The sequence below is a fragment of the Mesocricetus auratus genome, unplaced genomic scaffold, assembly GCF_017639785.1.
Source record: "Mesocricetus auratus isolate SY011 unplaced genomic scaffold, BCM_Maur_2.0 Super-Scaffold_100676, whole genome shotgun sequence".
NCBI classification, from domain to species: Eukaryota; Metazoa; Chordata; class Mammalia; order Rodentia; family Cricetidae; genus Mesocricetus; species Mesocricetus auratus.
The window spans coordinates 179,690,154-179,706,265 of NW_024429266.1; the positions used below are offsets into that span (position 1 = coordinate 179,690,154).

General features: G+C 40.4%; 1 protein-coding gene across 11 annotated transcripts in view; it reads right to left on the bottom strand.

Annotated features, from left to right (window-relative positions):
* The window catches only part of Erc1 (ELKS/RAB6-interacting/CAST family member 1), a 294,181-nt gene that overhangs the window by 19,664 nt on the left and 258,405 nt on the right, over positions 1–16,112 (bottom strand). For 7 of the 11 annotated variants that reach the window (XM_040739043.1, XM_040739041.1, XM_040739040.1 and 4 more), the window contains one exon: positions 9,704–9,892. In XM_040739043.1, coding sequence (XP_040594977.1) covers positions 9,704–9,892 — 189 coding nt within the window. Of the gene's footprint in view, positions 1–9,703; positions 9,893–16,112 lie in introns of those variants that run through there. The other 4 variants (XM_040739047.1, XM_040739045.1, XM_040739046.1 and 1 more) reach the window with 1 other exon arrangement.

Below are 16,112 nucleotides of genomic sequence, written 5' to 3' on the forward strand. Positions count from 1 at the left end.
AGGAGAAGATTAATTTCTATGTGAGCTCCTGGCTTAGTTAGGGTTTCTATTGCTATGAAGAGATAGCATGACCACAGCAGCTTTTATAAGTAATACATTTAATTGGGAAGGTTCCCTTACAGTTTCAGAGATTCAGTCCATTATCATCATGGAGGGGAGCGTGGTGGCATGCAGGCAGACATGGTGCTGGCTACATCTTGATCAGAAGGCAACAGGAAGTGGACTGAGGCACAGGGTGTGGCATATATGAGACCTCAAAGGTCAGCCCCACAGTGACACACTTCCTTCAACAAGGCCATACCTTCTCTAACAAAGCCACATCTCCTAACAGTGCCACTTCCTATGAGCTTATGGAGGGCAATTACATACAAACTACCACAGCCCCTATACAGTGTTCTTAAGCTGGAAGAAGCTAAAAGATTGCTGTTGGTATACAATGCTGTGGAACCCACTGACCATTTATATCCTGTTCTAACTCTCCATGTTGGGAATATGACAGAGCAAGGCCTGGTCCCATCTTTCTGACTCAGAATCAGAAGGCTCTGAGCACTTCTATGGCAGTAGTCCCAACAACAAGAGCTAGAATGCCTGGTAAGTTGCTAGAGTGGAGGGCTGGGCAATTAAAAATGGCCAGGACTTTTTGGACCAGGCAGGGAGGCTGTGTCAGTATTTTCCCTGGCTTGAGATGGGGGAAGTTTTAAGTTATAGATGGCAGTGGTATGTGTAATGGGAAATGGCAGCAATGTCTGCATGTATATTGAAAACTGCTTATATATTAAGATCCCTCATCTGATTTTGTCCTGGTAAGTCACTCATATGTCTCTTTGAAACTGTACACCAGTTTTCCCTTGAGAATTGCTAGTACACACAGCCACTGTTACCTTCATGTGCTCAGGCATGCATTACAGGAGACATTATCTTGAAGAACTTTGAGGGACTTCCATTTCTAGATAGTGCCATCAAATCTTTGGTTAAAAAAAAATCTAAAACTCTGAAAGAGAACTAATGGTAACTTATTTCAAATACCATGACTGGATTGGAAACTTTAATTTCCAAAGGTTCAAAGGAACCGGGACCATAGTGTCAGGAAGGGTTGTGTTGGTATGGCTTCCACAGTTTCAGCTGGATCCATCTCCTTCCTTCTATAGTTGGGACAGCCTTATCTATGGGAAGCGACATTGGAGATGACAGACTTCTGTTTGCCAGTCTAAAAATTGCCATGGTAAGTAACTAACTGCCTCTATCTGAGCTCTCATTGAGCTCCTTTCAACGCAAAGGGAAATCTGGCAATCAGGGGAACTAAAAGGCATTGCTGTTGCTACAACTACAAAGCTTTGCCAGTTACAAAATACTCTGTATTTGTATTTTATAACTCAAATCCAGTGCGGACCACTATAATAAAAACTACATTAGGTAAGGATCTAACTTGTGAGGAAGAAGGGGTTTGGGTGAGAGGAGGGAGGGGACAGAGGGTAACGGCAATGGCATGGGGTGGGAGGATACGATCATGACTAAAGTGTAAACACACACACACACACACACACACACACACACACACACACACACACACGGATGAATTTGTGGGAGAAAAAAGGCCCAGTGGTTTTATCTGTTTGTTTGTTTTTCTGCAAAGCTGAAATGCAGGAAGCCTGTATTTTGGAATATGTTCTTAATCCATGTCATACAGTCCCAGTGAGCTTGGGACAGTATGATGAGTAAAGGGAACCAAGAGTACCCTAGTCAGGAGTGTCAGGTGTGGTGGTGAGGGACAGGAAAGTAAGACAGAGATGACAGAATCCTCTTCTGTAGAACAAATCCAAGGTCCCTCTGTTTAGCAGTTCAGGTTTCCCTATGTTGCCCAGACTGGACCCAATGCCTAGGCTCAAGCAACCCTCTCAAGTATTTGGGATCACACTGATTGTCTAGAATAGAAGGATTTACATACATACATACATACATACATACATACACACACACACACATCTTATTTATCTTATAAATCACAGGCCCCCTAACTGTAATTCTTCCCCCATGACACAAATAACATTATTCTATATTTAGCATGAGCTTGTAGTTTTTTACATTTGTATATTCTTACATATAGACACCAAATACCACACACTATTCTTGTACTAGGAATGAATGGAAAATATTTAATGTTTGTATAATTTCAAGAATGCAAAAATTCTATTTTTGACTATACTTCTCTATAGTCAAATCCCCATTTCCTTTTCGTTTCCTCAACTTAGTGCTAGGGATTATCATCAGAAACAAGGCAGGAGGTTTGGGTCCTAGTGTCTGAAGCCAGTGCTCTGTCAGCTTTGAGCCCTCCTGTGCTATCTTTCGGCTCTTGCTGTATTCCTCTTCCTCTTTACGGCAAGACCCAGACGGCCTCCTCTCTGCCTCCCTGCACTGGGGTGCAGGTGCATGCCACTTTGCCTGGCTGTACAATGTAGGTTCAGGAGTGTGTGGGTCAAACACAGATCCTTATGCTTATGCAACAAGTTCTTTTATTAACTGAGCCATCTCTCTAGTCCCACTTTCTATTTTTATTTTTTAAAATAAGTTTTCATTGCCAGATATTTCAGCATCCAACTAGCAAGATACTCTGGAAGAAGCACATGCCAGAGTGTGTGAGAGCATAGCTGAGAAGAAAGTGAGTCTACCACACTGTGTATTTTTCATAAATGTGTCAAGACGCATACAGCATGCACACATTCCTATGCTCAGTTCTGAGGCAAAAGCACATTTATCTTCAGGGCTCTGCTATTCTCGCTAGTCTTGCCTTTCACAGCCTCACATGTGCTGCTGCTCTCAGTGCTTTGGACAAGAGTTCAGCATTTGGGCTGAGAAAACAAGTTCAGACATCACAAAAAGAAGAAAAGCAGATCACAAACACTGAGGCTGGGAACCAGAACAAAGTCTGTCACCCACCAAGAACCATCCTTCTTTCTCTTTTTTGTCCCTGCTGTTTCTCAGGCTCTGCCCCCATCAGCTCCTGTGTCGGTTTGCCTCACTTGGGTGGCACAGCAACCAAGGCAAAGACATCCAAGAGGGAAGAATAGAATGTCGTGTGTATGGCCAATGACTGATGAGCTCCAAGTGGTGGAGACGACTTCCAGGTTCCGTGCTGAGGATAGCTCCAGCATGGTCACTCCTGAGTCCACTTCTTTTGAAAGAGGGATGGATGCAAGTTAACCAGCAATTGAACAAATGGAAAAAGAATCCAAGAGGACAAGGCCTGAGCCAAGTTTTGGAACAATATTTCCTGAAAAATAAAAATGGGACCAAATGCTGGGAACAGGGATTAGAATCCAAGCTTAGTGACCCACAGAGCAGCTGGATGATATAAATTCATTCCAGTGTGGTTCTACCCCTGATGGGAAGCTAGCATTTATGGTAGAAAAAAAGAGTTCATTAAAAAAAAAAAAAGAATTTGTACTCTAGGGGGAAAAACACTTTTAGTGTTTCAGTAGAATCTACCAGTTGAGCTGCTTTAACACTTTAAGGGGAGGTTGGAGGTCAGGGTGTGACCTTTAAACAACAAAACACTGACATACAATTAAAAGCAGAGATATTTCTTATGTGCATGAACATGTGTTGGTGTGAAAATATGTATACTTGAATGCAGGTGCTAATGTAGGCTGTACCTTCTAAACTAGTGCTTTTCAACCTGTGCGTCAGGATCCTGGGTACACATCACCCTTTCACAGGAGTCACATATCAGATATCCTGCGTATCAGTTATGATTCTTAACAGTATCAAAATTACAGTTATGAAGTAGCAATGGAAAGAATTTTATGGTTGGGGTCACCACAACACGAGGAACTGTGTTAAAGGGTCACAGCATTAGGAAGGTTGAGAGCCTCTGCTCTAACCCTTCCCAAATAGCACAACACGGGGAACCGTGTTAAAGGGTCACAGCATTAGGAAGGTTGAGAGCCTCTGCTCTAACCCTTCCCAAATAGCACCACCAACTGGGGACCGACTATTCATGACCTGGAGTCTGTGGAGTACAGCTCTCTTTTCAAACACCACAGGTAACACTATACCAATCTCTCTACTTGAAATGCTTGAAATAGTTGATAAAAAGTACGTGCTGTGGGCTTGCAGAGATGGCTCAGCAGTTAACATGCTTGTTGTCCTTTGAAAGCAAGAGGACTAGAGTTTGGACCCTCAGAATCCACACGAATGCTGGGTGCCAAGGCAACCCTTCTGTACTTCCAGTCTGTGAGGAGGATCCCCTAAGCTAGTTAGACAGACTAGTCATGTAGGCCAGCTCTGGGTTTAATTAAGAAATCCTGTCTTAAAAGACAAATCACAAAACAGCCTCCCCCCACACCATACACTTATACCTGAAAGAGGAAAAATAAAATGTGATGTCTGGGTAAGGTGTTATACACCTTTAATCTTAGCACTTGGAGGGAGGCAAGAGGATCTTGAGTCCAAGGCCATCCTCATGTACATACTGAGTTCAAGCCTAGACAATGTCTCTTCAAGCAAGCAAAATAGTGATGCAATCACCCACAAATAGGAAAGATCTGGGGACAAAACTGGAAATAGAAACCAAACAAAACATAACAATGCAAGTGAAAAATTTCATAGGGAAACCTAAAATTTGCTACAAATAATTTTTATGACTATTTTTTATGCTCTATGAATCACAGCACTGACAGAGACTAGCAGGAAGTTCAAAATGAAGAGAGTCGAAATAGGACTAGAGATACAGGGTCATAATTTCCCCTGCATAGAGAACAAGAAAAACACTCCAGCCAGGAGTTCTTAGTAAAGTATCACTTGAAAATAATGGTGAGGACGACAGTGACAACTGGCATCTAGCAGCCTAAGTCCTACTGAATTGAACCCGCTGAAAAGTGAAGGAACAGGGATGTTAAAGAATGAAGATGAAAGCTGGATATGGTGGCATACATCTTCGTTTGTGAGGTAGATTCGTGTGGATTTTCATGGGTTTGAGGTTAGCCTGGCCTATACAGTAAGTTCCAGATCAGCCAAGGCTACATAATGCAACCTTGTTTCACAAACAGTAGTAGTAGCAGTGGCGGCAGCAGCAGCAGCAACAACAACAACAACACACAAACAAAAGAAAAAGAAAATTAAGATAAAAAAGGCAAACTCAAAGCGGCTGACTTTGCTTTGTGCTTTAATTCCAAAGTATACCTTAGCTGCCACTGATAGCATGTGGCACTGAGGTGTCTGTGCCTGCTTCCTTCTGTGGACCCTCTGTCCAGTTTTATTCAAGCTAATCTCTCAGACCAAAGTGAGTTAAGGCATATGCCAGCACTTAGGAGGTGGTGGCAGGAAGATCAGAAGTTCAATTTTGCACAAATCAAAAGTGGACAAATAACAAAAAATTCTCAACAACAAAACAACACACACACACACACACACACACACACACACACACACACACACACACACACATATCATCCCCACTATAAAACACAAGACAAACACCACCCCCCTCAAAATTCCCAGGAATATAAGACTTGGAGACTGATGTCAATCACTGTATTTCTAAATGGACCAATAATGAGTTCTGACACAGTGACAAAACTTTACTTTCTAACTTATTTCTAGGCCCTGCCTCAAATCTATTCAAGGCAGTAGCCTTTAATTTTCAGTATGTCAACCCTGGGTATTCATATTCTTATCTCTGGGTCATTTTTGAAAGAAAAGATTTATTTACCTTTTTAATATATTAGAACTCCCCATTTTTTATTCTTTCTAAATTTACTTAATTATTTAATTTTATGTGTATGGATGTTTTGCCCGCATGTATTTCTGTACCACAGGTGCATGCAGTGCCCATGGATACTAGAAGAGAGCATCAGCATCAGATCCCCCTGGAACTGGTGCTACAGACAGTTGCTAGTGGCTATGTGTGTACAGGGTATCAAACCAGGGTCCTCTGGAGGAGCAACCAGTGCTCTTAACCAAGAAACTCTCTCTAGCCCCCAGTTTTTATTATTTCTAACACTACAAGCTGTTTACAAACAAGTGCCAAATGTACAGCTACCTTGAGGAGAGGGCAAGATCTGGTGTCAAAGAGAAGACCTAGAGCTCACCTCCTTTATATCCACTACTCTAGACCATCTCTTTCAACATACTAATAAGTAATACTATTCCATTAGATGTTAAGTAGTCCTAGGAAGAAATATTATAATGTAGAGCTGAAAAACTGAGGTTCACAAAGGTTAAGAATTATAGCTGGGTGGTGGTGGCCTTTTAATTCCAGCACCTGGGAGGCAGAGGCAGGTGGATCTCTGAGTTCAAGGATGACCTTGTCTACAAGATGAATACCAGGACAGCCAGGGCTACACAAAGAAACCCTGTCTTGAAAAACCAAAAAAGCAAAACAAACAAACAAAAGAAGTATTTGATGTCCCAAAGCTGGAGAGAGACAGAGCCAGATTCTGGGTCCTGACCCATCTGATCCCACTGCTGTTATTTTTTCTGTAATAGGGTGTTTTAAGATGGGAGAACCACTACTTTAGATACACCCACTGTATTTTGTTTCTATTTGGTCAAACCAGGGTAATAGAAGGAGCATAACTACATACTGTGTGAACATAGTCTGCTGCCTCTTAAGTTTAGGTTAAATTTAATCCTTATTAGAGAAAGGGTGAAGCTAGGTGAGATTTTCAGAGGTGAGAGTACTGGATTCACTCACTTACACATTAACTAATATATTAACGGATTAATGCATTATTTCCAGAATGGGTTTGGTATCAAAGTCAGCTTGGGGAGGTCTCTCCTGTGATTGCTGCATCTTGCCATGTGATACACTGCACTGCCTGGGGATGCTGCCAGCAAGAAAGCCATCATGAGATACAGGCCCTTGATCTTGGACCAGAACTGTGAAGCAAAACAAACTTTTCTTTATGATTTACCTAAGGAGTGATATTATGCGTCTAGCAATAGAAAAATGGATGAAGATAAACATCTTGTTTACTTTTCTGAATTTTTTTCTTTTAAAGACAGACTCATTCTGTAGCCCAGGCTGGCCTGCAACTAGGTAAGTAGACCAGGATGGTTTTGATCTCACAGTGATCCTCCTGCCTGTCTTCCAAGCACTGGGATTGAATGTATGTAACACCTGCCTGGCCCAGTTCTCTCCTTTTTATCTAGGGAAGTACAAAATTCCTTTACTTACTTGTAAGTGTCACCCTGTCCCCAAACTGAAGAGGTATGCACTGAATTGTTTTCAAAAATCTGTCTTTTAATGCAGTCTGTACAGAAACAAATGATGAACAGGGCTACAATTGTCTATGCAAGCAGACTCTAAAGGTCTTTGATAAAGAAAGCTTTGCACAAGTCATAAATGTTGTAACTTTCTATTAGCATCAGAAGATGCTGGGAACTTTCAAATACTATGTTCTTTTTTTTTTTTTTTTCATTTACCTTTCAAACGGACAACAATCCTAGTACCTAAGAAGCTAGTTCTGTTTAGGATACAGAAAGTGCTAGTGAGGACCTCTACCCAGCAACAAGAGGTGGATTATCTAGGAAATATCAACTGTGGAGCCACAGAGAGACGAGGTAACTAAGTAAAATGAACTCAAGGTGACTAACTTACTTGAGTAGTAATCAAATGGGCTTGGCAAAGGAGAGGGGAAAGGAAGGAATGGCAGCCATGAAGGTGAGAAGGAAGGAAAACAATTATGATTTAAACAGGAACAAGACCATCTTTGTATTGTTTTGATTTCTTGAGACAAGGGTCTTGTTATATAACCCTGGCTAGCCTGGAGCTTGTGGTAATTCTCTTGCCTCTGCCTCCCGAGAGTTGGAATTACTGGTGTGCACTACTGCACTTCCTTAAACAGATCCTAAAACTCAGAATACAGGTCAGTTTTACAGAACAGGATTCTTTGGTTTCTAGACATGAAGGAATAATCCACAATCAGTGGTCCAACTTTCTCACTGGCCTTCACTGAGTGTTAACTCAAGATAATTCTATCCAATGATTTTTTTGTTTTGTTTTGTTATAGCTGAGACAGACTGAAACACTGTCTCAAGAGACAAGAGTTTGAGTGACCTTGAACTTCTGATTCCTGTCTCTACCACCCAGGTGCTGGGTTACACACATTGTCCTTTAGCTTAAAAACTTACCAGAGTGTTGTAATGTAGTCATAACTCACTAAAGACAGCTGAAGATTTATGACATCAACCACACCCTTTGTAGTATTGAGGCATCTGCACTGGCCTAACCTTGGAGTTCTGACAGGACACACTCTCAGTTGCAGCCACTATTCACTATGTCCTCATCCTCCTCTCTCTTTTTTGTCACCCTCTCTGTCTGTACTCCCCCTTTCTTTCCTCTCTCCTGATGCTTCTGTCCCCTTTTTAAGATCCCTTTCCCTAATTAAAACAAAACAAAACAACAACAACAACAAAAAAACATCTGCTTGAACCCTGTTGCATGACATTTTTCTCAGGCTACTTTATTTAAATTACAACACCCTTTCTTCCATGACTACCATTTCAACATGAAGCCCTATGGCTTCTGAGTTGGTCCTCTGTGATCAGAGCAAGTGATTCTGGTACATCTCTCTTACATCTAAGGTAGATGTACTTTCTCCCCCATCATCTCCAGACCTGGTTTCACCAGGGCTTTGGCTGAAGGAGGGAGAATACTGGAATAATTTAACAACTGCTTTAGTTTGGAGAAGGGGACCAAAAAGGAGTCCAAAGTAGAACTGAGGAAGAAAAAAGACTAATCTGAGGGTGACTCCTGCCTCTACCCAGTTCTGTGAGAAGTAAGGCACCCCTTTTAAGATTTCAACTATCACACATCTATTGCTCACCTGTTATTGCTGTTCTGGGGTCCATAGACCCCCAGCATCCCCTTGTAGTACCCACTTCCAGTCCTGCTGCTTCGACAGGACTAGAAGGCTGGAAGGCATCACAGATCTTGGGGTATAAGGTTGTGCTAACCAGATCCCAACTCTCCCAAGAGTGGCCCACAAGAATTAGGCTGGAAGTGTGCTTAGTCACATTTCCCAGCTGTCGATATTCAGGATATATTTACAATGAAGACCACCCCTCTGGTGGCCACACTGAGGAGTATGCAGAACAGAAGCAGGAGGAAGGAGGACATTCCACGGTACTATATTAACCTAAAATTCTAACTTTGGTGAAATTTTACCAAAAAAATTTAAAAATTTATGTGTGCTTTCTGTTGATTTGGAAACAAAAAAAAATCTAAACCAATCACAAATAATATAGGGGGAACCTAAAGAGATGGCTCAGTAGGTAAAGTACTGCTGTACAAGTCTGAGGATCTGGTCCCCAGCCCCATGTAAAAATTTGGGAGTGATGGTATGCCTGGGTAATCCCAACCATGAGGAGGAAGGGAAAACAGGAGGACTCCTGGGGTTCATAAGTCAGCCCGACTAGCCAAAGTAGTGAGTTCCGGGCCAGCAACAGACACTGACTAAAAAAAAGAAAAAGGTTGACAGCTCTCAAGAAATGATATGTGAGGGTGACCTCTGGCCTCCATGTGTGTAAATATACATATACCCCTACCTGCTATTAACAGATCTTCACACACACACACACACACACACACACACACACACACACACACACACACACACGAATACCTGGAACCATGTCCTGACTCCTAAACACTACCCATCCAGAAAGGGATGTGTGCTTGGGCCACAGCTTAAGTCAGACCTACCTGCTCCTGGGTCATCTTCTGCAGCTCATTCTCCCAAGCTGCCTGGTCATCATCTGCATTATAAGAAGCTGGTGGAGTGAGTCCACGAAGGATTAAGGGGTCTCGGTCATGGCAGAGGGCTGTCAGGTGTCCAATATACAACTTTAACTTGCTTCTATTTTGGTCAAGTTCTAAGAGGGGCTGGATGATCTGAGATAAAAAAAAAAAGGAGGAAAGTCAAGGTTAATCTGAAATGAGAAGTTCAAATATTCTTTATGCTTCCTAAACCCAAACTAAAACTGTTTTCAACATGATTGCAATTCTCATAATTATAAAGAGAAGCATTTTCACAGTACTGTTTACTGGGAAGTGGGGAGGGACTATGGCTGGACATAGCGATAGAGCTCTGCATGGAGGCAGGAGACTTTTTTTGGATTAAAAAATATATTTTATTGTGAATTTAAAAAAATTATATATTTTATTGATATTTTGCATATGGATGCACTTGTCATAGCATGTATGGGGGACAAAGGACAACTTGTGGGAGTCCATTATTTCCTTTCACTATGTAGGTCCTGGGATTGAACTCCAGTCTTCAGGTTGGTGGTATCTTCACTGCCAAGTCATTTTACCAGTCCAGACTAGCTTGTTTTTACAGAGATGTTGTCCCTGCTGCCTAAAGCCTCCAGTGACCCCACTAGTGCTCTGTGTACTTTGTTTTGAACAGATTTCAAAAGACCACTAATGAAATTGTTCATCTGAAAGCCTGGACAACATACTACACATGGTCCTCTACCTCCCAGAATGGAAGAAAAATTCAGTCTCTGGAAAAGGTGCGTGTTGTTCTTGGCTAAGACCTATGATGAGATAACTCATTACTAAGTCTGTCTCATCCTGGCCAAGTTCCCTCCATTCATTTCCCAGAGGCTATCTGATATTCTTTCTCTTCAAACAGCGACTGGTAGATCTCTACATAACACCAAGTACCTGACTTACAGCTCAGGCCTGAAACCCTCACTGTAACACTGTCTATGAATTTTTCTTAAGAGACCTGCTGTAAATTTGTTACCTATCTGGTTCCCTTTGTCCCAAATGAGTAACTATTCCTTGGATTTTCTTTGGGAGTACACTGAATGATGGATTCTATTCCATGTTTCATATGACAGCTTTGGGAACAAAAATCTGGCCATGTATTGGCATTGGGGTCACAGTCCAAGGTGATCAGAAAGATCCAGCCTTGCATTCCAGTATGCAGTTAAAGCCGCAAGTACAAAACTAATGTCAGCCATGGGAGCTGCCAAGTCTTGGCAGAGCTCCCAGGGCTTACACCAGAAATTTGTACCTGTTGCATGCAACTAGCCTGGCATTTTTCTATTAACAAGACACCTCTATCCCCATCTCACGAATAAGGGACTAGATCATCTTCATATAGAAGGAAACAAGGTCTGGTATTCATTTGAACAGTGACACAAACTTCTCCGTGAATCCCACAAAAAAAGAATCTTTATCTCAAGTTTAAGATAATATAAAATAGATAGTGAGCCTGGCTAGACAAATCACAGGAAAGTGAGTCAGTTTGGGATTACTGTAATTCACACACACACACACACACACACACACACACACACACACACACACACACTTGTTTAAAGGTAATAGCTGAGCACTAAAGCACTATTGTGTAAGGCTCACAGGCTTTCCAAGAGACCCCTGGTCAGAAGGCTCCCAGTGACAATTCTGCACCAGCATTTCCTATCTACAACAGGTAGATCAACATAGCCAGTCAGAGAAGGATGATGTCCCAATCAAAACAGAGATTTAGAAAGTGAAGGATTCAGACAGCTCTTCACAAACAATACTAACTCCTCAAAAAGAACTGTTTTATTTCTGACCCCTAATGCATACTCACTGTGGAAAGAGTAACGATTAAAAAAGGCTGGGCATCGTGGTGCATGCCTGTTAATACCAGCACTCAGGAGTCTGAGGGAGGAAGATCATGAGTCTGTTGGCTACTCTTATGTCAACTTGACACAAGCTAGAGTTATCTGAAGGGAGAAAACCTCAACTGAGAAAATATCTCTATAAAATAAGGCTGTAGGGCATTTTCTTAATTAGTGATTGATGGAGGAGGGCCCAGCCCATTGTGGATAGTTCCATTTCTGGACTGGTGGACCTGGGTTCTATAAGAAAGCAGGCTGAGCAAAGTCACGGGAGCAAGTCAGTAAGCAGCACTCCCCATGGTTCTACATCAGCTCCTGCCTTCAGGATGCTGCTCCTGTCCTGACGTCCTTCAATGAAGAATTGAAGTAATGTAGAAGTATAAGTCAATAAACTTTTTCTTCCCCAATTTGCTTTTGGTCATGGTGTTTTGTTGCAGCATTAGGAACCCCAACTAAGACAATGAGTTTGCAACAGTCTCAAAAATAAATATTTTTCTATCCAATTCATATTACAGGTAGAATATTAGTCATACAAAATAATGGAGTTTCTTTGTAGTCTTTCATCAGCCCCCTACCACATTACTGAGAATCAAACTTAGGGCCCTGCACACATTAGCCAAGTGCCACTGAGCTATGTCCCCTGCTCTTGCTTTCCTGTTTTGAGACAATGTGTCATTAAGTTGTCCTAGATGGGCCTTGAACTTGCAACGATCCTCCTGTCTCAGTCTCCTATGCTGTCCCACCTGTGATATTTTCATACATACATGTAATAGATGTTGACAATACTGATCTAACCTCCCCTCTTTCTGATGGTCTTCCCTTCTACTTTCACATCTTCCCCACTCCCACCCTTCTCCCATGTCCAAGGAAAAGCATGCAAAATGCGTACGTGTGTATGTATATATACACACATGTATATACACATATATGCATATTTGTATATATTTCTTTATTTTAAATTGGGAAAAAGTTAAAAATGAACTTCTCAAGATATATTTGTTACATGTAAAAGGTAACAAATAAACGTTTTCACCATTCTATATTTATCAAATTTTATAGAGTGTGTCTATGTGTTGTGCTGGTAATTGAACCCAGGGAGTCATACATATTAGGTAAGTGCCCTATCATTGAGCTATGCCCTTACTTTATTTTTAATATAAATTTTGAGAAATGGTCCTGCTACATTATCCAGTGCTGGAAGCCATGGGAGTATACAGCAGGTGACAACTAGTGTTTAACAAGTTAACCTACCACATGAGTGACTCTCTGATGGGGAGCCCCACTTGGCAAGGCCATGGGGGTCACTGGCTGTAGATAATTGTTTGTCTGTGTAATTCTTCTCATGTGACACTAAAAATAGCTATGGGTATTATTCCCACTGCTTGTGTGTTTATCTCATGTATATATTCCATCTATTGGGCACACATAGCTGTGGATGGTCAGGAAGATGATTCCTGCTTAAACTGTATAATACTGATGAATAGATATAAAGCTAGGATATTTTTCATTACTCAGACTGACATAGGAAAGCAATAGTATTCTTAGTCACTAGACAGCTAATTTTAGACTTCAAAACAAATTCAAAGCCAACTGGTTGCCCCTAGAGATGAATATAAGAGGTCAATTTTCCTAGGTGCTTATTGCTGATTCAAGGTCAGAGCATGAAGCAACTATAGTAGATATAACTTTCTCAACAATGGACTTTATGCACATACTCCCAATCTCAAGGTTCAGTCAACTAACTGTTTATTGTTTATTTCCTGAATTTCAATGTCATTTTCTGTCTGGGAACCCTGACCACTCAGAGCTACGTGCTTTCTTTACTTACTGCCCTACCTGAGAGAAACTGTATGATTTGTTTGGCTCTGGTTATTTATTTATTTTTTATTATTATTTACTCAAGTAGTGCTGTGACCCCAAAAATGTAATTCATATTGTTCAGAGACTTTTGATATGAGAGGAGATGAGAGATGGAGAGAGAAGTATTATATAGCTGTATGTAAAGAGATGTAACTATAGTAGAGAGATTGTCAAGAAAGAGAGATTATTCAAGATGAAGTAAAAGAGAAGGTAACCCTCAGGAAAGTGGGTGTTTGTTCCTTTTTTTCTTAAGTTACCATCAGAAAGTGTGAGTTTCCTTATTTACCCTCAGATAGAAAAGTCTTACCCAAAGATAAAGAAGACATTTTCTAATTTCCTTACTGCTCTGAGAAGGCATTCTTTTCACCACCCTGGGTGTAGTACTGGGAGCTGGTCTCTCGGGCTGCAACAATCCAAGATGGCCTTGAACTTGTGATCCTCCTGCCTCAGCTTTGGAAGTAGGTGTGATAATGACTATGTAACCAGATCCAGTTCTACAGTTATAAATGTTAAGGAAAGTAAATCATGAAAGGTGAGAAATTTTTCTTCTCACTGATTAATCCTCCTGGTCAATACTGTTAATTAGAGAGGCCAAGGATGGAGTATTAAATTATTTGCAAAGTTGTAGAACTACATATTACATTCTCACTTAAAGCAGTTTATTTATGAAAGAGTTCTTCAAAAATATAGAAAAACTCTATTGTGGGATAATCTTTTGTACACTATGAAGATGTGTTGCTCTCATTGGTTTAATAAAGCACTAAATGGCCAATAGCTAGGTAGGAAGAGGTTAGGCGGGACTTATGGACAGGGAGAGAATTCTGGGATGAAGAAGGGCAGTCTCCAGGAGATGTGGGGAAAAGGAAGATGAATATAACATGTGAAAGAATGGTATTGAGACACATGGTAGACCATAGATAAAAATATGGGTTAATTTAAGTTGTAAGAGTTAGTTAGTAACAAACATAAGCTACTGCCCAAGCATTTATAATTAATAAGTCTCTGTGTGATTATCTGGGAGTTCATAGGCAAGAACAGAAAATTACACATACACTCTATAGAATTTTTATTACATTGATCAGGTATACTGCCTATCAAATCATAATTTACAAAAGGAAAAAATTAATTCAGTTTAGCACATAGTGAATGCCTGAGTGGTATGCTGTATTCTAGCCAAAGGGAATATATAAAGATGTAGATCTACTGTAAAGATCTTATGAGATGAGTGATTAATGTTTGGGTAAACATAATAGTTAAACTATATAATAGATTCATCTTTTTTTTAGCCTTTAGTTTGGAAACTGATGTCAAGAATCCTTAAATTGCTAAATAAATCATCTTGCCTTAGTTGAGATTTAGTCTGACTTAATCTTCAAATATGTTTATGAAATCCAACAAGCTTTTTATTTTTAATCCTCTGGGATGCAACCTTGGAAACAATGTGTCTTGCCTTCTGAAGCACAAACCAGATGATTAATGGATTCCCTAAACATTGGTGTTGTAGTCATTCCTTAGCTAATCTTAACAAATAGAAAACAAGAAAGGTTAGAATAACCCTTCATTTTATGCATTTTTTATAAGAAATAAACTGGATAGAATATGCCAGCAAATTTTGCACTGCACCTCAGCTAAGCTGGAAGGATACAACAACCACTTTTATTTAAAGTAAATAAATTTGCAACATTTCAACATAAAAAATAAAAAAGTAAAGGCTAACCCAGCTGAAGTTAAAGTAAGAAAGACCAGAGCCCTGAGTCCCTGTTCTCACTTCATAATACTTCCCATCCACATCTGCTTGATTCTCACACAGATGACACACTGTGACCATCATGCATTTATTTTTCACAACAAATTAAAAAAATCTTAAATTATGAGATAAAGCCCTCTGTCTCAATTTGATGCTTACTCAGATAAAAGGAGAGAAAAATCCCAAACAGAAATCTTAATTGACTGATTAATTATTGAGGCAGGGTATTACTATATAGTTCTGGCTGTCCTGGAACTCATTATGTAGACTGGCTCAAACCCACCTGTCTCTGCTCTATATTTTCTGGAGTTGAAGGTGTGTGCCACCATGCCTAATGGTTAGAAATCTTATCACTAAAAAATACCTGGCTCTAAAAGTACAAATTTTCTCTGAAGACCTCAGATATAAAGGGATTTATGGTTTGTTAACATGTAAGCTTGTCTACGAAAACTACAAAAAATTACACATTTGAAATAAGAAGTATGGAAATAATCTTTGAAGATAAGTCATTATTTCCTCTTAGTTTAATAGTCTGCAAGTCTGTTGTGAGCTTTGCCACAAGAAAGCATCACCACTCTGCTCAATATTGTAAGGAGATGGGGAATGGGGCTTAGGATGCAATCCAATTGTGTCTTCATCACAGAGCTGCTACTTGGATTCTGCTTATTATCCTTCATACAGTTTAAAGTGATGGCACCTTATACATTACAATAAATGAAATGCTGGGAAAGAATGTTTGCTCACTAGTGAGGGAGGTACCTGCTGAGCACATCAACTGTCTATATATGTGCTCCCTGGGCATAGGAAATGTAACACTTACTTTAACACAGTCATGTACCAGTGAGTGGGCTGATACACGGACACAGATGAGGATTACATGATA